General features: G+C 51.5%; 3 protein-coding genes across 3 annotated transcripts; 2 read left to right on the top strand and 1 right to left on the bottom strand.

Annotated features, from left to right (window-relative positions):
• Positions 1-296: 296 nt before the first annotated feature.
• Positions 297-7,469, top strand: sucla2 (succinate-CoA ligase ADP-forming subunit beta). Its single transcript, XM_086123961.1, has 11 exons — positions 297-408; positions 1,323-1,521; positions 2,346-2,445; positions 2,704-2,866; positions 3,258-3,386; positions 4,231-4,369; positions 4,442-4,603; positions 4,890-5,032; positions 5,119-5,239; positions 5,345-5,433; positions 5,504-7,469. Exons 1-11 carry the CDS (start codon positions 325-327, stop codon positions 5,576-5,578), a joined length of 1,404 nt encoding a protein of 467 aa, XP_085980087.1. The 5' UTR covers positions 297-324; the 3' UTR covers positions 5,579-7,469.
• Positions 7,470-9,266: 1,797 nt separating this feature from the next.
• On the bottom strand, positions 9,267-20,463 carry htr2aa (5-hydroxytryptamine (serotonin) receptor 2A, genome duplicate a). The gene is made up of 3 exons (XM_086123965.1): positions 19,317-20,463; positions 18,560-18,760; positions 9,267-11,398 (listed from the first exon to the last, which is right to left on the bottom strand). The coding sequence occupies exons 1-3, from the start codon at positions 19,693-19,695 to the stop codon at positions 10,626-10,628; spliced, it is 1,353 nt and encodes a 450-aa protein (XP_085980091.1). The 5' UTR covers positions 19,696-20,463; the 3' UTR covers positions 9,267-10,625.
• A 1,789-nt stretch (positions 20,464-22,252) lies between these two features.
• Positions 22,253-25,426, top strand: esd (esterase D/formylglutathione hydrolase). Its single transcript, XM_086123963.1, has 9 exons — positions 22,253-22,523; positions 23,535-23,602; positions 23,702-23,790; positions 23,857-23,955; positions 24,036-24,160; positions 24,281-24,400; positions 24,621-24,719; positions 24,793-24,960; positions 25,127-25,426. The coding sequence occupies exons 2-9, from the start codon at positions 23,535-23,537 to the stop codon at positions 25,205-25,207; spliced, it is 849 nt and encodes a 282-aa protein (XP_085980089.1). The 5' UTR covers positions 22,253-22,523; the 3' UTR covers positions 25,208-25,426.
• The last annotated feature ends 24 nt before the right edge of the window (positions 25,427-25,450 follow it).

Genomic DNA, 25,450 nt, shown 5'->3' with positions numbered 1-25,450 from the left:
AGTCATGTGGTAGTGTAGCCTCGCTTTGACACACTGTTGTTTGTGTCGCTTGTTGAATCGTGAATGTTGCTAGTTTACGAACCTAAACTTATGGTGAGGAAGCATTCGGAACAAAACGATGGCTGCAAATTTCATGGCTGTGACGCTTTCAGGAACACGCGAAGTGCATCATTTGAAACGGGTTATGGCGTACGCACGTTGTCGAAAAGGTGGTCAACGGCTTGACATCGGTTTGATCGTGTCCTACATTTTTAAACGCAACGCCGGCTGGAATTTACCGTACTCCGCGCATGCGCACGACCAGTCGTCGCCCGACAAGCAAACATGGCGGCGTCCCTGATCTGCGGCCGTTTGACGGCAAGTCTGAAGAATTCGGCGCCCAGAGGCGCCATGGGCTCCGTTTCCAAGGTGAGTTTTTGACCACCTGAAAGCGAAGGCTTCGGTCGCCGGGCGGCCGGTCGGAGGGACGCCGTCACGGCCTCCTTCACCCCCGCAGCAGCCACGGAAGTGACAGGGTCAAACGGACATTAGCCTCATTGCTAGCCCCCCTTTGAACGCGAATGCTAGCTTTAATGCCAAGCCTTAAATAGCCGCACAAAAGTCCTGCTCTTGTTGGCGTTTGATGGTTGAATGTTGGCAGCGAGCTGACACGTTGGTGACCTCCAACTTTAACCGGACAAGTGTGTTTATCCTCCGCTCTCATGAGCTAAATGTGTCAGCGCAGCACAGCTAATGCAAGTAAACAAGATACCGAACGTCGACATTAATTGTCGTAAACGCGTCAAACGTCGGAATCGATCACGTGGGTGTTTGGCCGTTCAACATGTAGCGGGACCCCCCTCCCCCCCCACTCCCCCATACTGCCGTTTGGCACCTGTTTATTCAACTATTCTTTTTCAATATTTTATTTCCGTTGGGGTGGTACCTCAGTTTTCACTTCATCGATTGTAGATAGTATTCAACATTACTTTTGCTGAAAACAAATCTCACCTCAACGTCAATTTGAACCAGACGATGGATGTCGACGCCTTCTTTGGCATCCTCGCTCCTCACCACGATGCTCCTCATCATCCTTCGCCGAGTGACTTGACGCCCCTGCCGCAGGGTTCGCTCACTTCTTAATTGTCATTTTCTTGAGGCGGGTGATTGGTTGACCGCCGCTCGAGAAGGTGCTCGATGAGCTATGCGACAGCATCCATATTTGAAATGTAAATCTGGCCGAGGATCAGCTTCATTTCATCGCGGCTGCTGAAATGGCGCTCGCGATGGAAATTTGATGACTTGCGCCCGCTCGCCTCATTTCATTGTGCGCGTGTGCCCAGGTCCTGGCAGGTTCTTCGAGTCTGTTTGGAGGCCGCCCTTCGACGTCTCCGCCGCCGCAGCAGCAGCAGCAGCAGCGGAGGAGCTTGTCCCTCCATGAGTACATGAGCATCGGACTGCTGAAGGACGCCGGCATCTCGGTGCCCGCCGGCATGGTGGCCAGCTCCTCGGACGAGGCCTACGCCGTCGCCAAGCAGATCGGTCAGTACCGGTAAAGCAAAAACCACGCTCGGGCCGCTGCGCAAACAAAGGAATCAAAATCGAATCGAGCGAACAGTCCTCGACAGAGGTCCAACGAGACGCATGTGTGTCTGCGACATAGCAAGAATGCGCTCCGTTGAGCTTTTGTGTGTGTCTTAAGTAGCCTTTGGTGCTGCCAAACATGGCGTCTGCGCCTCAGTGGCGTCAGGTGACAACAGCCGTCCTGTCACTTGACTGACGGGGCCCTTTTTTACAAAGGGCACCCACCGCTTACTCTCCCCTCACCAGAAAATCAACGTGGCTACTAGGAATGCAGTTGGGTTTTTGTTGTTGAAAGAAAGCAAGCCAGGGAAAAAAAAGATGTGTCATTTCTCGGGGAGAAAATGTTCATGCACAAAAACTCTTTTCAAAATGGGACCATACATTTATGTTTGATTTTTTATTTTTAATGAAGATACAGTAGTACGGTATTTGAAAAAAAATGTTTTAAGGATGAATTCTCTTTGGGAAAACAAGTTAAAAGAATAGTCATGTTTTTGGAATAAAACGTAATATTACACAGGTAAAATCTGAGTGAATCGTGTCAGAAGGAAAAAAGTAGAAACACAGCAACAATAATTAGATTTCTTGACCTTTTTCTTTACAAAAATGAAATCAGATGACACGCATTTTTTAGGAGAAAAATATGTCAACGGAATTTCAGTCCTTTTTTTTTTTTTTTCATCCTACTAGTTGTGGTGCGACTTGAATGGAGTTGGATTTTGAGCAGCTCCCGCTCCCATGTGGCGTTGTTATTCTGTGTCCTCCTCGTGTGTGGCCGTCAGGCTCCAAGGACCTGGTGGTGAAAGCTCAGGTGCTGGCGGGCGGGCGCGGGAAAGGAACGTTCGAGGGCGGACTGAAGGGAGGCGTCCGGATCGTCTACTCGTAAGCGCGCCGCTTCCTTCCGTCGCCGCGGAAACGGTACGAGCTCGCTCGAGCCTCAGGCACGGGCAAAGTTCGAGCACTTTGTCCGACTCGGGGTTTGAAACGCGAGTGCGTTCCCAAACCGAGCGCATTCAACAAATGTCGGAAGACGTCGCGGTGAAATGTCATTTCCTTTTTTCTTTGAAATTTGTTCTGGAAGAGCCAACTACTAACTGTGCGGGAATACATGTCGACCTTGCAAAATGTGGCGTGCGGCAGGCCCGAGGAGGCGCGGGACATTTCGTCGCAGATGATCGGGCGCAAGCTGTACACCAAGCAGACGGGCGAGGCGGGTCGCATCTGCAACCGGGTGTTCGTCTGCGAGCGGCGCTACCCGCGCAGGGAGTACTACTTTGCCATCACCATGGAGAGGTCCTTCCAGGTACGCCCGCACTCGACCGCCAAAATCTTTCTTTCAGAAGAAATTTGGATTTTCCATCACCCAAAACACTTTTCATTCCATTTCAATTCAATTGCCGTCAAAGATTTCGGGAAAGCGGCTCGTACCGTTTGTGAGATGTTTGCGCTCGGGGACGCCACTCGATGGCAGCGTATCGCAAAGTTCTCCGATGTGTTTTTTTTTTCTTTCTTTCTTTTTTTTCTTCCCCCTAAACAAACACGCTCGCAGCGGTTTGCCGGGGAGATTCGGAGGAGCGTAACAATCGATATGTGACTTCCGCATTTAGAAAAGGACAAAAGGTGCTCGCGGCATTCAGACCGAAGTGCACGTTGATATTTTGAAAGCGGCGTTTGTGCGCGTGCGTTTGCCGCAGGGCCCCGTGTTGATCGGCAGCTCGCAGGGGGGCGTCAATATCGAGGACGTGGCGGCGGAAAATCCCGACGCCATTGTCAAGGAGCCCATCGACATCGTGGACGGCATCAAGATGGAACAGGCGCTCAAGGTGGGGATCGATCCCAACGCTCGCCATCGCAGAGAAGAAAAAGACGCCCGATAAGAGCGATTGTGTGTGCCCGCATCCCCAAAGCGTCCTTTCACGCTTTGCGCGTTCGCCGGCCATCACAATTCCGCTTTCCCGGAGACCAGACTCTGAGCCGCTTGACTTTTGGATGACTTTCATTATCTTGTTGTTTAACAAGTTGCCAAAGATGAAAGTCACTTTTTTTTTTCCCCCGTTCATTTCGAGCCTCGTTTTTCGATATGTCGTCATATGGAAATGGAGGACTCGTAAATTCCGGTGTTGGTCACACCAAAGTGAACGGTATGACCAAATCAAAAAGGATTCCTGATTTTCCAAACGCTCGTAAGATCTCGTCACCTGGCCGGCATTGGAGAGAACAACTGGGGATATTTTGAAAGAGCAATTTTTTTTTCTCCAAAAAAGTCAAAACGATATTTCTTACAGTTGTAATGTTGGAAGCAGTATTTTTGGAAAAAATAAAAATCATAATATTTTCACAACAAAATTTTATATTCGGCAAATATTTTGAATTGTTTTCTAAAAATTTTTTTTTTTTTGGGGGGGGGGGCTTCTGTAGGATTCTCCATTTAGTAATTGTAGATTTAACACCCGAGTCAAATCAAAAATGTTCCCCTCTGACAAGGAAAACAGCCCGGGGGGGGGGGGTGTCGTTCAATGCACCTGACCTGGTGCTGCTGTTTCGGCTCGCCACGGTCGTCGGTCCACCAAGTGGATTTGTTACGCAAGCATCAGAGAATCGAACCCCCCAAAAATAATGATAAGGAGGCGCGCGAGTAGCTGCTCACCATGTGCGACTGGGCCGCAGGTGGCGCAGAAGATGGGCTTCCCGCAGCCGCTGCAGAAGGAGGCCGCCGAGAACATGATCAAGCTCTACAACGTCTTCATCAAGTACGACGCATCCATGCTGGAGATCAACCCCATGGTGGAGGACTCCTCGGGCGTCGGTATGCGCGCACGTACGCGACGGTTGGCGATGCGGAGAGAAACTCCCGCTTATTTGCCTTTCCGACCTCCAGTGATGTGCATGGACGCCAAGATCAACTTTGACTCCAACGCCGCCTACCGGCAGGAGGAGGTTTTCGCCCTTCAGGACTGGACCCAGGAGGACCCGCGAGACCGGCAGGCGGCCAAGGCCGACCTCAACTACATCGGCCTGGATGGAACCATCGGCTGCCTGGGTGCGTCACGCGGCTCCGAAAAAATAAAAGACGGACATCCGGGGTGTGCGTCTGGTCATCGAAAAGACCGTATGATACGTGGCGCTCTATCGAAAATGGACCCTCGGCGTAGCGTTGGAAGCTAACGTTGTCATTTTGAAGATAACGTCGAAAGCCTACTTGCCAGGTTGACGCGAACATTTGAAGCCCACGTCGGACGGCAAATTTGGAGCCGACGTCTTCCTGAGCTCGAACGTCGGAAGCGCCCCTCCCGAGCGCTAACTCGAGATGTCATGTTGTATCGCAGTGAACGGCGCGGGCCTGGCCATGGCCACCATGGACATCATCAAGCTGCACGGGGGGACGCCCGCCAACTTCCTGGACGTGGGCGGCGGGGCCACCGCCCACCAGGTCACCGAGGCCTTCAAGCTCATCACGTCCGACAGGAAGGTGAGCGCCGCGCGCCATCGCGGAGGAAAAAAGGCCCCCGCCCGGCGTGGCGGCCGACTTGACGGCGCGCCGGTGTGCTCGCGCAGGTTCAGGCCATCTTGGTCAACATCTTCGGAGGCATCATGAGGTGCGACGTCATCGCCCAGGGCATCATCATGGCCGTCCGCGACCTGGACCTCAAGATCCCCATCGTCGTGCGACTGCAAGGTACCCAAAAGTCGTTGCTCGTCGGCGCGCGGTCGGGAAGCCGCCTTGTGTTGAGATGGGACCTCGGCAAAACACGCCGTCGCTCTCGACGCCCGCTCCCGGCAGGTACGCGGGTGGACGATGCCAAAGCTCTGATTGCCGCCAGCCCGCTGAAAATCCTGGCCTGCGACGACTTGGACGAAGCTGCCAAAATGGTAGGCGGGCGCGCACCCACACTTTGGGCTTCCGCCAAATGCCGTGTCATGCGTCGGCACGTGTCGGCAGGTGGTCAGGCTTTCGGAAATCGTTTCGCTGGCGAAGGAAGCCCAAGTGGACATCACCTTCCAACTTCCCATCTGATCTCCTCCTCCTCCTCCTCGCCGCCAGCGCTTCCTGTTTGACCTCACCTGGACACTCCCCGCCCAAAAGTAGCTGCTTCTTTTTCGTCTGTGGCCTGACGGTGGCGCTAACGTACCTTGTTTAGCTTTGTTTCCTCCCGCTGGCTATACGTGCCGCACGCTCCCCCGAGCGCTCCCCTCGCCACATCCGTTCCTCACTCAACGCATATACACGCTTCTCACATGCGGAAATGGGCACGGCGGGACGTGAGGTCGTTTGGCCGACATATTGCAATCAAGTCGGAAATACGCCGACGAGGCGCAACGCGGTTCCGCGAGCGTTTCGAGTGGCCCAAAAATGGTGACGGTGTCCCGATATACTGATGATTTGGACATTGGCAGCGCAAGGGCCATTTGGAAGCATTTCTGTCCCCAGAGAATGTTTGTGACAGGTCCTCCGTCTGCTTGTCAATCCTCTGCGCGTACAAAACCATTGCGAAAGTCTCTCCTCCTTCGGACAATGTCAGCCATTCTTCCCGTGATGTCGGTCCAAAAGCAGCAGAATTGCCGATCGTCTCGCGTCCCCCTGAGCGATGACCGTATGCATCGAGAATCCATACTTTGCGCTCGGCTGGCCGCGAGAGACGGTCCCACGCTTTGACCTCGATGCCACATTTGAAAGGCCTCGACGCGCGACTCCTGATTGGGCTCCGTGCCCGTTTGTCCTTTTCTTTCTCTTCCATTTCCTCTCGGGTGCCGGCCGCCTGCTATCGACACTCGGCCCATCCCGGTGAATTATTCACCGCCGCTGTAATGGAACTTTTTTTTTTCCCCTTTCCTCCCCTCTCCCCGTGAAGAAGTAGCAGCGGCGGCATCATTAAGATCGGCCCCCCCGGGGCGAGTGAGCGAGTCTAAAAATGGAGTCATCGCAATGCTAAATCACCTTGTGGGATTTAAAATGAAAAATGTCCCTTATGATTCAAAGGCCTCATCTTATTACGCGGGAGGCTCGAATGTGGCACGGCGGCTTTCGATTGTCTTGGTCTCTGTTACTCCCCTCCGCGCACGTTCCAAGCGCACGCTGGAATTGCGCTTTTTCTCTTGCTATTTATTTGCTTCTACTCGACAAGCGGAATCTGTCACGGATTCACGATATGATACCGATGCAATTGGACAAATCACAGTCTGGACATTTGTGGCCGACATGAGCGATTGCCACCGCGACGCTTTCGCCGTATTTAACGACGCTATCGGGACATTTGGGTAACGTCATGATTTCGGAGCAAGATCACCTCTTTGAAACTTTGAACCACAGCGCGAGAGGTTGTCGCCGCCACCGTTGAATCGTGCCACAAAATAATTGGACAGTCTTTGCCCGATGAGGCGATATCGCCATATTTGATCACGGCGCCATTCGTCCAAATCTAGTATCGAGCCGCAAAAATCGCCATTTTTGGAAATCGTATCGCGATATGCTCGTCGCTGTCTGTGGTGGCAATAGTCTCCATAGGACGTCAGGATATTTGAGAAAAGGTAGCCTTTGCGATATTGCAATATTTTTGATCGCCGCCGTGTCACCGCTACAGCTCGCGCTTGTCTCACGCTACCCCGGTGATATCGCCGGCACATGCTATACCATGATAGCGTGAAAAGCAGCAAGGAAAACAAACCCTCGCGATACGTGATATTTCCGACCATTCGTCGTCAGCCCTCGCCGCCGTCAGGCCACGCCGGATTCCAACTCCCCACTTTCCTTTGTGTGTGTGTGTGTGTGTGTGTGTCTCCCCTCTTGTTTTTTTTTCCCATGACTTTCGCGATGCAAAGGAAATGTTGTAAATAACCAAAGTGACCCCCCCTGTAAGATATTTCTGCTGCTTTCCTCATCAGATGGGAAAAATAAAGACGGGACACGAGTGGGTGTGGATCTGCGCCTTTTTGGAACGCAAACAACCAGCGTGTCAAAAAAAAACCGGCAACGACGACAAAATGTAATTTGGGAGTTGAAATCCGCTTCAACTCCCAAATTATTGGATGAATAATTGAAATTGAAACGGCAGTTGTGATGCTGAGCGATCCCAATTCACCTGGAGTTGGTCCATGGATGGATCGCAACACAAAAAAGATTTCCTCATCATCAAAGTGAGGACACATCTGCACAAAACTCTTGAAAAGCCTTCATTGGAAGTGTCATGCTGTGCCAGCTAAATTTGCGACGCACCTTTCGATCAGTTCGTCATCACATGAATACTGACTTTCTCAAGAATTTTCTTGCATGAAACAAACACCAAAAGTGGTGTTTCGGTGTGTGTCATCGGTTGATGAGCTATCGGCAAAATAACGACACGCACTCGTCCGAAGCCATTTCGTTTGAGGCCGCCAGATTTCCTCACTTTAATCCCAGTTTTGTTGTTTTTTTCACACTCCTTGCATGTGATCTATGGGGACATATGACCACGATGATTCCCTTGCCCAGACCTTTCATCGGAGGTGTGACGCCACGCGTGAGGTGCTTTTGAGCGAGACGATTTGGTATCGAGTTGAATGAAAACGAAGGAGGCGATCGATAGGTAGGCGGCGGCCTTGCTAATGCGCTCTTATAGAAGACGGGGTTCTCGCGGCCCCCGCCGCACACCCCTCTTCCGCCGTCTCACATGGCAGAGTGGCGAAAATGAGGCGCGTGAGTCATCGCATGCGGCACATTTGGTCTCCTTGACAACCGCGGTGAACGATTGCTGCCTTCCAGGCAGCGCCGCTTAAGGTCATTCACGCACACGCCCGCAAGGCAGCCCCTCTCGCTAGTTTTAGGGTTGCAGCCCCTTCTTGTGTTGGCAGAGCCTTTCTTGGCATTTGCAAGGGTGCACCCCTCTTGTTTTTTATTTCTTTGACTTTTTTTCTGGGGTCAGGTCTCCTCTTGTAGGGCTTTGTAGAAGCAAAACCTCACTTGGTGTCGGCACATCCATCCCCCTTGGTGTTTTCAGGGGTGCGCCACCTTTTAGTTGTTTCTCAAGGCACACCCGTCTTGGGCTTGGCCCCTTTTGATGGCGGTCTGTCTTCTGCTGTCGGCCCCCCAAATTTGAAACCCGACTCTAGAAGCCGCTCGCCATCGAGGGGTGCCGCCAAATTTGACACCCCTTTCCGAGCTGCCATTTTGTTTCCAAAATTCTGGAGGAACCTGATGTCACAGACAGGTTTGAAGAGTTTCGAATGACATGAATGAATGTGTTAGCCTTGGTTCCCGCGGGTCCTCTGCAGCGCTGTCTCAAGGGAGGATAAGATCAACTTTGGTGTTGCACAAGGTTCAATTTTAGGCCCCTTGCCGCTTTCGTTGTACTTTCGTATTTGCTGCCTTTTAGTTGCGATGCAGATGACAAGTGTATGTCCCACTGAGGGAAAAGGACACATTCTCTTCAGGGCCACTTGAGGACACGAGAGCATGAGCAACATTTGAATTTTAGTCAATTTGTCAATGCAAGCTACGCCTCGAAGGGTAATTACACCCCACCCCGAGCACGAGTCAAAGCGGACGCGCCGTCCACGAGGTTTCCCTGTCACCTTCGTTCATGTTTCAAGCCTTGGCTAATCAGTAAATCAAAAGGACAAGCTTTGAACTTGTACTCGGAAGTCGGGTCTCAAGTTAGCATTTGAGTCCAGGGTTGGGCTTTCAAAGTAGGGTTCCAAGCCTCGGTTTGTCTTTCAAGTTGCCAGACGACTTAACGCGTGGCCATCTTTACTTTATTGGCGTTTGACAAAAGCAAAGACGATGGGACGCCGGCTGGCTCCTTTCGTCTCGGTGGCCCTCGTCAAAAAATCCGCATCGAGTTCCACGCCGACGTTTTGTCCACTGTCCGTCTCGCCGCAGGTGCAAATGAGAATCCCACGCAGCGTACAACAGCAAGATTGATGTCGGCGACAGCAATTTCCCAGAACAAAAAACATTTTTTGATCCATTTCACCATTTTGGTACAATCCACGTGCTTCGTTTCTATTTTTTTCCATCACAATTTGATGACTTGAAAGTTTTTGCACAATTCCCATTTTGACACAATCCACACACAGTTTTTGACGTAGTGACCATTTTTTTGTCCACCCATTTCTCTCCTTTTAGACACACTTGCCATTTTTTCTTATTTTGGTCAACGACCAATTGCTCCCAGTTTTTGGCACAAACAGGCAAGAATAAATCTGAAATCATAGAAGAACAACAACAGCCACGTCGCCAACTGGTTGTTGCTCCCGTATATGTTAGCACAGCAACTGTTAGCATGTTAGCAATTGCAAATTGAAAATGAAACCAGAATTGCCAAAACCCCATCCGGGTACCCGTGTGCATCGTGTCTTCCGGTCGCTGCGGTATCTCGCAAGGTGGTGTTAGCAGAGCAACCGTTAGCGTGAGCACGAGTTGTTTGGAATGGTCGCCAGAAGTCGAGGAAAGGAAAATGAATGAAACGGGCCGATGTTTCCAGGTGCCGAGCCGAGGATAACCCCGCTCCGGCTGTGCAACGGGCCGGGACAAAAGCCCAGATGAACAGAGCAAATGAGACTTTTGGTGGCACGTAAATGCTAATTGAATGCTGAGCTCATTTTAATGCTAATCGTCTGCGGGCTGTGCTCCGCATGCATTTGGAGGTGCCAGTGAGAATCCGAGACAAAAGACGGCTACGGCGACGTTCATACTGCAGCCCGATTCAGATGATTGTTTTCTTACCATGTGCGAAATAGATCCGTTTTTTTTGTTTTGTTTTTTTTCTCATGTGAACGATCCGACACTGAATGCTAAGCTAAGCTAACGCCGCCCATTTCGGGCTGGGCTTGATTTTTGTACCCAACGAGGTCTACTCAAAACAATCTGAAATGGGCAGAGGCAAAGTGGCGAATCTTTCCAGGTCAAGAGCGGGACCCTCCTTCTCACATGGAGCGTGGAATGGGGAGCGCAATCTGTCTCGGATGGGCACTGCGAAAGGGGCTCATGTGTCGAGATCAAGGAAAAGGACGAGCTGATGAAAGGGGGCCGATGCTCAGCTAATGCGTTTGCCCTGCATAGTTGTCGTCGGCGATGGTCAGCTCGTGGCTCACACGCAGCTGTCGCGCATCTGTCGGTGGCGTTCTCTCAGTTCTTTGTCCGTGCCGGCGAAATCCGGGCGCGAGTCTCCCTCTTGTAGGCCCCCGATAGAGGGGTACGCCATGGGAGGGATGGTGTTGACCAGGATGAGCTGCAGCGGCTTCTTGGCGGGCGGCGCGTAGCGGCAGCGCAGGTAGCGCAGGAAGGCGGCGCGGTAGGTCTTGTTGAACAGCGTGTACACCAGCGGGTTGACGGCGGACGACAGGTAGCCCACCCACACGAACACGTTGAGCAGGACGCCCACGAGGGCGCCGTCGCAGGCCGGCGCCTCGCACGCCGCCACCAGCACGTTGGTGATGAAGAAGGGGCACCACATGACCACGAAGAGGAAGAAGACCACGCCCAGCACCTTGGACGCCTTGCGCTCGTTTGCGATGGACCGCATGGTGCGCCGGCCGAAGAGGCGCGCCGCCGGGCCGCCGCCCGCTTCCCGCCGCACCAGCGTCTCGGAGGAGAGCGAGGCCTGCGGGAAGAAGCCCGGCGCCAAAGCGGCGGCGGCGGCGGCGACGGCGCCCCACTTGGGCCGCTCCAAGCACAGCGAGGCCTCGTTGCGCAGGGCCCGGATGGTCAGGAAGTAGGTGACCACCATGATGGTGAGCGGCACGAAGAAGGCCACGAAGGAGCCGGCCAGCACGAAGCTGTCGTCCGTCAGCAGGCAGCTGCCGTCCTTGAACACCTTGGAGGGGTCGCGCAGTCCCATCACCGGGATGGGCGTGGAGATGCCTGCGCACAGGAAGTCAAACAAAGCGTGCGCCGTTAGCGAGGGCGACGCGGCCCGCACGCAGCCCAAGTAGGGGCGACGCTACGGCGGGCCCGATCCAGGTCTCTGTGCCAAACTTTGCTTTGCTGCGGTGTGTGAAGTTTCACACCCGATTCCTACGTCTCCCGCTCTTTGTGTCGAACGCAAGAACTCTGTGTGAAACTCTGCTGCGAACACCAAATACGGGATCGTCTTTTGCGAACGGCGCCACGGGCGGCGAGAGAAAAACGCCTCGGTCTCGATGGGTCGAATGCGATAGCACTCTCACATTTACACATTCAATAGCACTCTCCTTAGTTTGTAAGGTGTAGGCAGGGATTACATTTAGATTTTGTATGCACGTGTAAATGGTTTAAAACTTCCTTTCTTTATAAATCTTGTTTAATCATAAAGTGCATGACTATATTTTTCAATACCAATTACTTGTTAAAGTTTGTACAATCAATGGGATCAGTTGCAATGCATATATGTGAATGATAAAAGTAAATTGCACATTTGTTGAAGGAAAGGTAAGGTGCTTCATGAAATGTTTTGTAAAAGATACGCTCATTAAATTTCAACATTTTCCAAATGCTCTTGTGCTTCTTTATACCAAAAAAAGGAAAGACATGTTGTTTTGGTTGTTTATAGCAAAGTATGGTATCATTTTAAAGGTCCGGCACACTTGACATCTACCGAGGCCGTATGTGGCCCACCATGTGAAATGAGTTTGAGACCAGTGATGTATAGTAAGGAGTTTTTAGCCGAAAAAAACCCCGACCATGTAGAGTAAGGCGTTTTTAGCCGAAAAAAAAAACGACCATGTATAGTAAGCCGTTTTTAGACGAAAAAAACGACCATGTATAGTAAGCCGTTTTTAGGCCGAAAAAAACGACCATGTATAGTAAGGCATTTTTAGCCCGGAAAAAACGACAGTATAGTAAGGCGTTTTTATCCCGAAAAAAACGACCATGTACAGTAGACGTTTTTAGACTAAAAAAACAACCATGTATAGTAAGGCGTTTTTAGCCCGAAAAAAACGACATAGTATAGTAAGGCGTTTTTAGCCCAAAAAAAAGACCATGTATAGTAAGGCATTTTTAGCCCGAAAAAAACGACATAGTATGGCATTTTTAGCCCGAAAAAAACGACATAGTATATAGTAAGGCGTTTTTAGCCCGAAAAAAACGACATCGTATAGTAAGGCGTTTTTCGCCCGAAAAATACGACCATGTATAGTAAGGCATTTTTAGCCTGAAAAAAACGACATAGTATAGTAAGGCGTTTTTTAGCCCAAAAAAAACGACATAGTATAGTAAGGTGTTTTTAGCCCGAAAAAAACGACATAGTATAGTAAGGTGTTTTTAGCCCGAAAAAAACGACCATGTATAGTAAGGCATTTTTAGCCCGAAAAAATTGACATAGTATAGTAATGCGTTTTTAGACCGAAAAAAACGACCATGTATAGTAAGGCATTTTTAGCCCGAAAAAAAGGACATACTATCGTAAGGCATTCTTAGCCCGAAAAAAACGACATAGTATAGTAAGGTGTTTTTAGCCCGAAAAAAACGACCATGTATAGTAAGGCATTTTTAGCCCGAAAAAATTGACATAGTATAGTAATGCGTTTTTAGACCGAAAAAAACGACCATGTATAGTAAGGCATTTTTAGCCCGAAAAAAAGGACATACTATCGTAAGGCATTCTTAGCCCGAAAAAAACGACATAGTATAGTAAGGCGTTTTTAGCCCAAAAAAAACGACCATGTATAGTAAGGCGTTTTTAAGCCGGAAAAAAACGACATAGTATAGTAAGGCATTTTTCGCCCGAAAAAAACGACCATGTATAGTAAGGCATTTTTAGCCCGAAAAAAACGACATAGTATAGTAAGGCGTTTTTAGCCCGAAAAAAACGACCATGTATAGTCAGGCATTTTTAGCCCGAAAAAAACGACCATGTACAGTAAGGCGTTTTTAGACTAAAAAAACAACCATGATTAGTAAGGCGTTTTTAGCCTGAAAAAAAACGACATAGTATAGTAAGGCGTTTTTAGCCCGAAAAAAACGACCATGTATAGTCAGGCATTTTTAGCCCGACAGAACGACATAGTATATAGTAAGGCGTTTTTAGCCCGAAAAATACGACCATGTATAGTAAGCCGTTTTTAGCCCGAAAAAACGACCATGTATAGTAAGGCATTTTTAGCCCGGAAAAAACGACAGTATAGTAAGGCATTTTTAGCCCGAAAAAAACGACATAGTATAGTAAGGCGTTTTTAGCCCGAAAAAAATGACATACTATCGTAAGGCATTCTTAGCCCGAAAAAAACGACAGTATAGTAAGGCGTTTTTAGCCCGAAAAAAAACGACCATGTATAGTAAGGCGTTTTTAAGCCGGAAAAAAACGACATAGTATAGTAAGGCATTTTTCGCCCGAAAAAAACGACCATGTATAGTAAGGCATTTTTAGCCCGAAAAAAACGACATAGTATAGTAAGGCGTTTTTAGCCCGAAAAAAACGACCATGTATAGTCAGGCATTTTTAGCCCGAAAAAAACGACATAGTATAGTAAGGCGTTTTTAGCCCGAAAAAAACGACCATGTACAGTAAGGCGTTTTTAGACTAAAAAAACAACCATGATTAGTAAGGTGTTTTTAGCCTGAAAAAAACGACCATGTATAGTAAGGCGTTTTTAGCCCGAAAAAAAACGACCATGTATAGTCAGGCATTTTTAGCCCGACAGAACGACATAGTATATAGTAAGGCGTTTTTAGCCCGAAAAAAACGACCATGTATAGTAAGGCGTTTTTAGCCCGAAAAAACGACATAGTATAGTAAGGCGTTTTTATCCCGAAAAAAACGACCATGTACAGTAAGGCGTTTTTAGACTAAAAAAACAACCATGATTAGTAAGGCGTTTTTAGCCTGAAAAAAACGACATAGTATAGTAAGGCGTTTTTAGCCCGAAAAAAACGACCATGTATAGTAAGGCATTTTTAGCCGGAAAAAAACGACATAGTATAGTAAGGCGTTTTTAGCCCGAAAAAAACGACCATGTATAGTAAGGCATTTTTAGCCGGAAAAAAACGACATAGTATAGTAAGGCATTTTTCGCCCGAAAAAAACGACCACGTATAGTAAGGCATTTTTAGCCCGAAAAAAACGACATAGTATATAGTAAGGCATTTTTAGCCCGAAAAAAATGACATAGTATAGTAAGGCGTTTTTAGCCCGAAAAAAACGACCATGTATAGTAAGGCGTTTTTAAGCCGGAAAAAAACGACATAGTATAGTAAGGCATTTTTCGCCCGAAAAAAACGACCATGTATAGTCAGGCGTTTTTATCCCGAAAAAAACGACCATGTACAGTAAGGCGTTTTTAGACTAAAAAAACAACCATGATTAGTAAGGCGTTTTTAGCCTGAAAAAAACGACATAGTATAGTAAGGCGTTTTTAGCCCGAAAAAAACGACCATGTATAGTAAGGCATTTTTAGCCGGAAAAAAACGATATGGTATAGTAAGGCATTTTTAGCCCGAAAAAAACCGACCATGTATAGTAAGGCATTTTTAGCCCGAAAAAAACGACCATGTATATTAAGGCATTTTTAGCCCGAAAAAAACGACATAATATAGTAAGGCGTTTTTAGGCCAAAAAAAACGACCATGTATAGTCAGGCGTTTTTATCCCGAAAAAAACGACCATGTACAGTAAGGCGTTTTTAGACTAAAAAAACAACCATGATTAGTAAGGCATTTTTCGCCCGAAAAAAACCGACCATGTATAGTAAGGCATTTTTAGCCCGAAAAAAACGACATAATATAGTAAGGCGTTTTAGGCCGAAAAAAACGACCATGTATAGTAAGGCGTTTTTAGCCCGAAAAAAACGACATGGTATAGTAAGGCGTTTTTTAGCCCGAAAAAAACGACATAGTATAGTAAGGCATTCTTAGCCCGAAAAAAACGACCATGTATAGTAAGGTGTTTTTCGCCCGAAAAAAACGACCATGTATAGTAAGGCATTTTTAGCCCGAAAAAAACGACATAGTACAGCAAGGCGTTTTTAGCCCGAAAAAAATGACATAGTATAGTAAGGCGTTTTTAGCTGGTTTTTTCGTCTAAAAACGCCTTACTATACATGGTCGTTTTTTTTGTCGAAAAACGCCTTACTATATATGGTCGTTTTTTTCGGCTCAAAACGCCTTACTATACTGTGTCGTTTTTTTCGGGCTAAAAATGCCTTACTATACTATGTCGTTTTTTTCGGCTTAAAAACGCCTTACTATACATGGTCGGTTTTTTTCGGGCTAAAAATGCCTTACTATACATGGTCGGTTTTTTTCGGGCTAAAAATGCCTTACTATACTATGTCGTTTTTTTCGGCTTAAAAACGCCTTACTATACTATGTCGTTTTTTTTGGGCTAAAAACGCCTTACTATACTGTGTCGTTTTTTTCGTCCAAAAACGGCTTACTATACATGGTCGTTTTTTTCGGCTAAAAACGCCTTACTATACCATGTCGTTTTTTTCGTCCAAAAACGGCTTACTATACATGGTCGTTTTTTTTTGTCTAAAAACGCCTTACTATACATGGTCGTTTTTTTTCGGCTAAAGACGCCTTACTATACATGGTCGTTTTTTTCGTCTAAAAACTTCTTACTACACATGGTCGTCTTTTTCGGGCTAAAAACGCCTTACTATACTATGTCGTTTTTTTCGGCTTAAAAACGCCTTATTATACATGGTCGTTTTTTTCGTCCAAAAACGGCTTACTATACATGGTCGTTTTTTTCGGCCTAAAAACGCCTTACTATACATGGTCGGTTTTTTTCGGGCTAAAAATGCCTTACTATACTATGTCGTTTTTTTCGGCTTAAAAACGCCTTACTATACTATGTCGTTTTTTTTGGGCTAAAAACGCCTTACTATACTGTGTCGTTTTTTTCGTCCAAAAACGGCTTACTATACATGGTCGTTTTTTTCGGCTAAAAACGCCTTACTATACTATGTCGTTTTTTTCGTCCAAAAACAGCTTACTATACATGGTCGTTTTTTTTTGTCTAAAAACGCCTTACTATACATGGTCGTTTTTTTTCGGCTAAAGACGCCTTACTATACATGGTCGTTTTTTTCGTCTAAAAACTTCTTACTACACATGGTCGTCTTTTTCGGGCTAAAAACGCCTTACTATACTATGTCGTTTTTTTCGGCTTAAAAACGCCTTATTATACATGGTCGTTTTTTTCGTCCAAAAACGGCTTACTACACATGGTCGTTTTTTTCGGCTAAAAACGCCTTACTATACTATGTCGTTTTTTTCGTCTAAAAACTTCTTACTACACATGGTCGTCTTTTTCGGCTTAAAAACGCCTTACTATACTGTGTCGTTTTTTTCGGGCTAAAAACGCCTTACTATACTATGTCGTTTTTTTCAGCTCAAAACGCCTTACTATACATGGCCTCAGACCAGGAAATTGATGTCACAATCAAAAGATGGCTCCATCTGGCTCCTGATCGGGATGGTGACAGGAAGGAGAGCATGAGAAGAAAAGAGGACATGGCGAGCGCAACAATTTGATGGACAGAAAAATACCGTTCAAGAGTAAGCTGCATCCCAATTTGGACTTTGTGTTCACTGTTAAATAAAGAAAAGTGTATTCTTCCAGTCTATGTGGAGTTATATGTGAGGTTCACAAATTATGACAATAAACATATTGTTATAACAGTCGTTTTTTAGACTTTTTTTAAAAAATGTGGGTCAAATATGGCTCATGAAAGATGCGGCTTAGTTGAGGTTGAATTCAGGCTGATATCAGGAACCTGTTCTGGCCCAGCGTCGGGCCGGAATAGGGCCAGATATGGTTTTACAATGCGGCTCAGATGCGGGCCGAATGCGGCCCGCATCGTGGATGCCAGACGTGGGCCGCTGCAGGACCGTCATTCATCGAGGTATGTGGGCCGAGGGTACGTGCCGCGTCCGCCCCGGAGCCGGGCCAGACCGATTTTGCCGACTGGGGACGGCCTCCTGTTTTACGCCACAGATGCGGTTTGCCGATCAGTCGCGTCGCAAGCATCGCTCGCTGCCGTTTGACACGTCGCAGCAAATGCTAACATCGTCATGCGGGATTTGGGATCGCCTTTTGCCCTCGGAGCTCACGCGGCGCTTTGCCGGCTTCCGTGTCTAAAGCCGGGCCTTTTCTTACTCTTCCAAAACTCCCCGTTGGCTTTGTCTGTGTTGGATCGGGACAAGGGGTGCGCACACACGTGTGAACAATAACGACATTAGCGCCGACGCTAGCGCGAAGGCAGCACAGCAAGTGTCTGACGGTCGCTGTGGCAACGTGCTCGATGCGGTCCTTTACCCACGAGGGGCTTCTCTCTTTTTTTCTTCCTGTTATTTTCCCGGCACAACGAGCGATTGCCGATGAAGTACGGTCGCACTCTCGTGAATTTCGCTAAAAACGACCGCAGCATATTCAATATTTAATTTTCAACGCGGGGGAACCGAACCCCATCCGTGTCGCAGCAGGCGCAGATTCAGCGGACGTGGCAGCCGTCCGTCTGCTGCGGGGCCAAAGCATCCGCGTGCGCCCGCGTGGCGGCAGACGGACGGCCCGGCCCGCTCGTCTCCGGTGGGGGTGTTACGACGGCTCATCTTGTTCATGGAAGCGGAGCCGCACGCACGCTTTTGCGCGGGAGGTACGTTCAAATTGCATGAAAATTGCAGCCGTAGGACGAGGAAAAAAGAAAAGTTGAGCTAAAGAAGTGACGCCGAGTGACGTAGCTTCCGCCGGAAGTTGGGCCGTACCCGCACGCGCAGATCTTTGTTGTCTCTCTTTCAAATGAGCCCCGCTGAAACGCAAACAGGCTAACAGTTGCTATGCTAATATTTATATAAATAAAGAGGACAGGAGGTGCTAAAAATGCTAACATGCTCGGAGAACGCAGTGACGTCGTAGCCTGCGATAGGCTAACGTTTCAAAGGGCCATTGCTAAAAGGCTAACGTGCCAAGTCCGCGCGCGATGCGTTTTGCTCGCGGTTGCGACGCTAACATCTAGAAAGACCCTAACAAGTGTTTGGGCGGATCCTTCGGCATTCCGAGGGCTAAAGTGCCGGCGCGCGTGGATGTGCGTTAGCGCTTGCCGGCCGAGATGCTCCACACGGCGGCGATCTTGAGGCGGGCCTTGGTGCGCGAGTTGAAGCGGCTGTGGCGGATGGGGTTGCGGATGGCGAGGTAGCGGTCCAGCGAGATGGCGCACAGGTGCATGATGGACGCCGTGGAGAACAGCACGTCCAGGTAGATCCACACGGGACACAGCTGGGAGGGCAGAGGCCAGCCGTAATCTGCGCCACAGAGATCGCACGGTCAAACGCCGCCGCGCTCGCATTGTGCCAACACATCGCAGCCCGAGTACGGAAGGTGAGCCGCGGCTTTCCGACCGGGGCTACTTGGGACAACCGAAACTGACCAAAAGAATTTCCCTTCGCCGCATCAAATCGAAACCAAAATGCCATTTCGGGCGCAACATTGTGAGCGATCGCGCTCCCGACAGATGGGCGCCACCAAACTGGGAAAGTGTGCAATTTCCTCCGTCTTTCGCGGCGGGCCCGGCGTCCGACGCGCGCGGCGCGACGACGAGCCTACGCCGCGCGGGACGCTCACCGAGCCCGCGGCGGGCCCCGGCCGGGTTCGACCGTATCCCCCCTCGGCCGCCGGAGGCGTATCCCCTCCCCGTCGGTCGGCGCCGGCGCAAAAGAAACGGCCAACGCGACCCCGCCGACTTCACGCGGCGACGCCAGGTGTCCGCATTTCAAAGGCCGAAGGGGAAAACTTTTTCACCCGGCCGCCTCGTCGACATTTTGCGGAGAAACGGAGACGGCAAAGCGCCCGGCCGCTTACCGTAGAGGATGGTCACCATGGAGACGGGCATGACCAACACGCCCAGCAGCATGTCGGCCACGGCCAGAGACATCAGAAAGTAGTTGGTGGCGTTCTGGAGCTTCTTCTCCAAAGACACGGCCAGGATGACCAGGACGTTGCCCGTGACGGTGATGCCGACCGCCGCCAGGATCAGCAGCGCCGCCCAGTTTTTGCCCGCCTCCGCCGCATCCTGGCAAAAGCGGCCGAGCCCTTCCTCGCCGGAGCCGTCGCCGACGTTGGCGGGGGCCGGCCGGAACCGGTGCGGGGGCGGCGGCTCGGGCCGCGGGATCCGCGGGGGCTCGCCGAGCGCCAGGCCTTGAGAGATGAGCTCCGACACGTTGCCCCCGCGCGGGTCCATGGCGTCGTCGCCGGCCGCTCAGGCTCTGGCAAACGGCTCCAACGCGGCCCCGTCCGGCTCTCCGGAAGCCCGCTCATCACTCGCTGGAAGCCGCCGGCCCATTTTGGGGGCAATTGACACACACAAATCCAGTCTCCAAGTACAGCGTTGGCCGGCTGGAGCGGCGCGACCCGGACAAAAGCGCCTTACTGCTCTGCCTGATTCTTCCCAGTCGTGGCGGGATCCAAATTCGAAGGGACGACGGTGCGAGTTTCGGGGGTATCCGGCCGGAGGGAGGGCTTTTCCTACCTGGAACGTGTCCTGCCGGTCTCGACCCCGACCCGAAGCTCCAAGAGGCTTTGCCCAACGCGATTCGGCCGAGCTTCAAATATTCCCCCCGCGGGTTTCCGAGGAGGACTTCGGGGGGGGGGGATGGATTTGCGCCGTCACTCGCCTCGGCTCTTTGCGCTCTCGACCGGGAGCTCCCCCTCCTCCCGTTCGCTGCCTCGCTCGCTCGCTCTCTCGCGCTCCACGTCACAGAGTGAGCGCTCAGGCGCCCCAGCCGAGCTTTGCGCTGGCGGCGTCGCTCGGCTTGGCCTCAGAATTGAGGGCGCCCGCGGCGAGTCGCCGGTCATTTCCGGGTTGAGTGAACGCTGGCGCGTTTTGGCTGCCGCTGCTCAACCTGTATTGTTTTGTGTTTTTTGTTATTGTAAAGTGTCCTTGGGTGTCTTGAAAGGCGCTTATAAATAAAATGTATTATTATTATTATTTCCGGATAGTTGCCCGCGTGTTTGTTCAACGGTGCACTTCCGTTGCGTTTTCCACTAAAGATCTCAAGACGTCTGCGGCAGGCGGCGCCTTGAACGGCAACTTCAATGAACTTATTCCCCCCCCCCCCGCCGCTTAAAATGATTTGGAATGTGACTCGCCGTTTGCGCTTCGGGCCCTCATGGGACGGGCCCGTCCCGGCCGTCTCCGGGCGGCAGGCGGGGCACGCCGCGTTTGGACAAATAGTTGCAGCTCGCGTTCCTTCTCTCGACTCGGTGGCGCTCGGCTTCGTTTCCGGCTTGCCTCCCGCCTCGGGCTTGTCACTCGCTCGTTGACTTGAAAAGTGGGACAAACGACGTCTCTGCAAAAGGTCGCTTTAGTTGATGCATATTATCGATTCTTATCGGCACGCGTGCGCGCGCGCGCGCGTGCTTTGAGTGGCGCTGCAGAGGTTCGGTGAAGTTCGAAGCCGTCGCGCGTATTTATCACGCCGCTTTCTCTCTCCCCCTCCGACGATCTCCAAATACCATCTGTCAATCAGGTGCCTCGGGTGACTCATCGGCGCGTGTGCTGTTTGCGCGTGTCCGAGTGTGTGATGCGTGTGCATTAGTTGCCATGGCAACAGTGAGAGGGCATCAAGGCCGCTGACCCGTCACACCCGATAAGTAAACGGAAAACCCAATCGTGAGCTTCCAGGATCACCGAACCGCCCCGACGTCGACTCGGTTCCGGCCCGTCCGGCTCCCCCGCCGTCCTGACCGGCGGCCCCGCCGGCCGTGCCGGGCGTCGCTCGGATTTCGCCATCAAGTGTCTTGCGTTGGACTTGAGCCATTTTTCTTGTCCTGATGGGAACTTTGCCGACTTGATTCTTCTCGACGTCATGAGCAACCCCAAATCTTCTGCGCCACTCAGAACACTAAAGTCCAACTTAATGAAAGGCTCAAACGCTCCATTTGTGCGCGCGAGCGCGCGCGTGTGACTTGTGAGAGAGAGACACCAAGAGAGTTTGCATCGGTGTCAAAGTCAGGTCGTGGAGGGCCGCTGCCCTGCACGTTTTCCGAGTCTCCCCGTTGCAACCCACCTGATTCAAATGAACGGCTTCAATGTCAGGCTTGCGCAGAGCTCGCTGATGATCCGTTCATTTGAATCAGGTGCGTTGCAACGGGGACACTCGGAAAACATGAAAGGACAGCGGCCCTCCGGGACCTGACTTTGACCCCCATGAGTTTGCGTGCGTGCGCTCTCGCGTCGGAGCACGTGTTAGTGTTGGTGGGCGAGCGTTTAAAAATGGCCGAAGCACGTTGCCACGGCAACCGCCCCCACCTCCGAGCTGCCCGGCGGCGATCGTGATTGGTGGCCGGATGCCAGTGTGCAGCTTGTCATTGGCTAACGCACAAGCGACCGCCCCCCTCCACCAAGGTCACCCCTAAGTGCGCGAGCGTCAGGGAGACTGAGGGCTTGAAAAGACAAGCCGGGGTACGGTTTCAAGTTAGTGTTTCACAGGGACGGTTTTCAAGGCTGATTTAAAACTCGAACTTTGGTTGACACCTGAAACTCAAAAACGAGGGGGGGGGGAAACGTTTGCGGTGTGCGGCCTTTGCGCGGTTTCGCGTGTGCCAACTGGGATGACCTCCTCCGGCCAGGGTGCTTGACTCGATCGAGCAAGTCCACCGGGAACTTTCTTTGCGGCCACTTTTTCATCATACGGCGCCCTCGTGTGGATGAAAGCCGGTCCGCATGCACCGTCCTGGCTCCGTCGCTTCAGCGCAGCGCCACTTGTGGCCGTTGAAGATGGTGCATGTGGCATCGAGGCCTCTCACTCACGGAAAGTAAAAGAAATCCTACTCCTGTTAATGTCAATAATGCTAACTAACGCTACGGTATATATTTATAAATGTGTGACATTTCACGCACGCTGCGTGCAACGCGAAGGGGGCGGTGCAGTTGCTTGACGTGATGACGTCACCCCAAGGCACGCACTCCGACTTTTGGACCGGGGCAGCTTTTAGCAAAGAAGCTAAAAGCTGACGTTTGGAATCCGCACGCGGACGACAACGACGACAGCACTGCCTTTTCGCGAGGTACGTTCCGGGCAAACTAAAAAATGAAAGTCGGACATGATCGAGCAGCAAGACTGTCATTCGCGCAAGAAGCTAACTTGGGTTTCGTTTTGTTTTTTGTGCAACGCCTCCCGTCCTAGCGCCCAGTCCGCGCGACACTCGCACTGACAACATGGCGTTTTTCAGCGTTTTACTGCTTTTGAACCAGTCCAACTTGGCAGTCGGCGAAATTCGACGCCGACCACGTTCTGCAAACGAATCTCGACAGTTCGGCGCCGGCCTGGCTTTTCTATTGGCGCCGCTGCTTGCCTCGATTCGTGGGTTCGCGCGAGCATGAAGCGCAACTTTGAATCGCTCGCGCCACTTGTTCAATGGGACTTTGGAAAAAGGCTTGTATTGTTGTTGCTGCGCATTCGTACTTTTTGATCTGAAGGATGGAAACTGGCACCAAAAGCTTTAATGTACACTTCATGGTAGAGCTTTGCACCTGCCAAAGCGTCGAGGTGGGCCCTGGGGGTCAAAAGGTTAAGGCCCCAGTAACGTTGACACTGCCGAGCGCGTTCCTTCAAAACTCCTTTGCTGTGGAGTCCCCCCCTCCGAGCACGCCCGCATGGATAGGAAAGAGGCCGCCGCGTGGCACGAGGAAAGAGCATTTCACCAAGTCGAGGATATGAGCAAAGGAGCAACCTCGATCTTCCTCGACATCGCTACAAGAACTCCAAACAGCAATCGAGCACTTTGCAATCCATTTGGATTGATATGAAAACTTGAACTAAATCACTTTGTATTCACCAGAGGTGCTCACGCGGAAGCCCCAAGCTGCCTCTGTAGACTAAGTTTCTCACCCGTATATCACTGACCCCCCCCCCCCCCCCCCCGGTCCTCCACCCCGAAGGCATCGTACAAAAAGAAGGCGCGGGAACGCCACCGCGGTACACCGATGGCAGTTTTCGAATGGGATGACATGCGATTGCCCCGTAAACTGTTGCTGCCATTGTTGTCGCCAACGATGCCGTTCTGTTCCACCGCCAGATGGCGCTCACTCAGGTGTCCTCCAACAAGTGCGCAGGAGGTTTCCAGAAGGTCTTTGAACACGACAGGTGAAGGCCGAGCGAGCTGACGTGGCCTCCTTGCTGGATTTGTCTTCTTCTTCTTCATGTTCTTGCGCTTTTTTTTTTTTTTTTTTTTCTGGGGTGCAGCGCGGAGCTGAAGTGCAAGATGAAGTTTGCCGTCTTCCTGCCGCCCAAAGCCGAGACGCGCAAGTGTCCCGTCCTGTATTGGCTCTCAGGTGGGCACCCGAGCTTGCTTCGTTGGCGTCGGTTGCGTGTTTTGAGGGTCCCGTGGCGTCCCGCAGGCCTGACGTGCAGCGAGCAGAACTTCATCACCAAGGCGGGAAGTCAGCTGGCCGCAGCCGAGAACGGCGTCATGGTGGTCGCGCCGGACACCAGCCCGCGTAAGGCGCGCGGGCGCACGCGCGCTCGGGTGTTTGAAGTGCGGCCGTCCTTGCGGAGTTTTGCCCGTTGCGGCTTGCAGGCGGCTGCGGCGTGGAGGGCGAGGACGACGGCTGGGATTTGGGCACCGGCGCCGGGTTCTACGTGGACGCCACCCAGGAGCCGTGGAAGAGCAACTACCGCATGTACTCCTACGTCACCCGGGAGGTGATCGACGAGGCTTGAATGCCGCCTTCAAAACGGCAAAAAAAGCAGCGCCGGGATTGCTCGATTTAAAAAAAAACAATCGTTTTTTGTTTTTTTTTTGTGTGCGCGCGCCGCCCTCAGCTGCCCAAACTGATCGAGGACAACTTTCCCGCCGACCCCGACAGGATGTCCGTCAGCGGCCACTCCATGGGCGGCCACGGGGCGCTCATCTGCGCCCTCAAGAACCCCGGGAAGTACAAGGTGGCGTCGCCGCCGCGGGAGAACGCAGCCGCTTGACTTTGAAAGAAGCCTTTATTTTGCCTCCGTGTCTCGGAGGCGGCGGTTAGCGCTCCTCCGCGCAGGCAAAATGTCAGATGGGGCCGGAGGGCGCGCACACCAAGTTGGACATGACATAAGGTGTTCAGGTTGTGGCTTTCCAGCACCGCCGGCTTCTCACGCCGTTCGGGACCGTCTCTCGCAGGCCGTGTCGGCGTTCGCCCCCATCTGCAACCCGATGCGGTGCCCGTGGGGGCAGAAGGCGTTCGCCGCCTACCTGGGGCCCGACCGCGCCGCCTGGGAGGTAAACGCGCCGGCGGGTCGGCGGGGAGCCGCCGACCGGACTTGGAAGTGAAAGTGCGCCACGGTGCCCCCAGGCCTACGACGCCACCGTTTTGGCTTCGGGCTACGCGGGCCCGCCGCTGGACATCCTGCTGGACCAGGGCCGCGACGACCAGTTCCTGTCGGCCGGTCAGCTGCTGCCCGACAACTTGATCGCCGTCTGCTCCGACAAGAAGATCCCCGTCGTCTTCCGCCTGCAGCCCGTAAGTAGCTTGCCCTGCTCCCGCGGGGCGCCGCGACGCTCGTCGTCGCTCTACGCGTGGCAACGGGTCGAGGGTGTCGCAAGCGGCTCACGTGGCGGATGGATTTCCTCCAATCGGCGTGGACTCTTTTGGCAGCTCGTCCTTGATTGGCGTCTCTCTCCCGCAGGGTTACGACCACAGCTACTTCTTCATCTACTCCTTCATCGACGACCACATCAAGCATCACGCCAAGTACCTCAACGCCTGAGCGAGCGGTCCCGACTCACCACCGCCGCCGGCGTGGCGCTTTGCGACGTCTGCCTGTTCCACACAATTAAAAAAAAAAAAAAAAAGCCTCACTTCTTCTTGGTTGACTGCGTGCGGCCGCGTTCGTGGCAGGTCATCGGCACCTTTTGCGCGGCGCGCTTGGGAACTCACTGGGTGGCGCCCCCTGGAAAGTTGGAAAAGGGAAAAAAAACAAACAGACATACGAATGCCTCTTGTTGTTCGT

Source organism: Hippocampus guttulatus, chromosome 11 (genome assembly GCF_054856545.1).
Source record: "Hippocampus guttulatus isolate MCC_2025c chromosome 11, RoL_Hgut_1.0, whole genome shotgun sequence".
In the NCBI taxonomy this organism is placed as follows: Eukaryota; Metazoa; Chordata; class Actinopteri; order Syngnathiformes; family Syngnathidae; genus Hippocampus; species Hippocampus guttulatus.
Note: the sequence above shows the minus strand (reverse complement) of the source record. Positions and strands in the feature narration are given on the sequence as shown.

What these genes read in the sequence shown, in the direction of transcription:
- sucla2 (XM_086123961.1), top strand. Translation starts at nt 325, where the DNA reads ATGGCGGCGTCCCTGATCTGCGGCCGTTTGACGGCAAGTCTGAAGAAT. An exon ending in GGAGGACTCCTCGGGCGTCG is followed by an intron (nt 4,370 to 4,441) that starts GTATGCGCGCAC and finishes TCCGACCTCCAG; the next exon opens with TGATGTGCATGGACGCCAAG. An exon ending in TGGACGAAGCTGCCAAAATG is followed by an intron (nt 5,434 to 5,503) that starts GTAGGCGGGCGC and finishes ACGTGTCGGCAG; the next exon opens with GTGGTCAGGCTTTCGGAAAT.
- htr2aa (XM_086123965.1), bottom strand. Translation starts at nt 19,695, where the DNA reads ATGGACCCGCGCGGGGGCAACGTGTCGGAGCTCATCTCTCAAGGCCTG. An exon ending in CATGGTGACCATCCTCTACG is followed by an intron (nt 18,761 to 19,316) that starts GTAAGCGGCCGG and finishes TCTGTGGCGCAG; the next exon opens with ATTACGGCTGGCCTCTGCCC. An exon ending in CGTGTGGAGCATCTCGGCCG is followed by an intron (nt 11,399 to 18,559) that starts GCAAGCGCTAAC and finishes TCCTGTGCGCAG; the next exon opens with GCATCTCCACGCCCATCCCG.
- esd (XM_086123963.1), top strand. Translation starts at nt 23,535, where the DNA reads ATGGCGCTCACTCAGGTGTCCTCCAACAAGTGCGCAGGAGGTTTCCAG. An exon ending in CGCGCCGGACACCAGCCCGC is followed by an intron (nt 23,956 to 24,035) that starts GTAAGGCGCGCG and finishes TGCGGCTTGCAG; the next exon opens with GCGGCTGCGGCGTGGAGGGC. An exon ending in AGAACCCCGGGAAGTACAAG is followed by an intron (nt 24,401 to 24,620) that starts GTGGCGTCGCCG and finishes CGTCTCTCGCAG; the next exon opens with GCCGTGTCGGCGTTCGCCCC.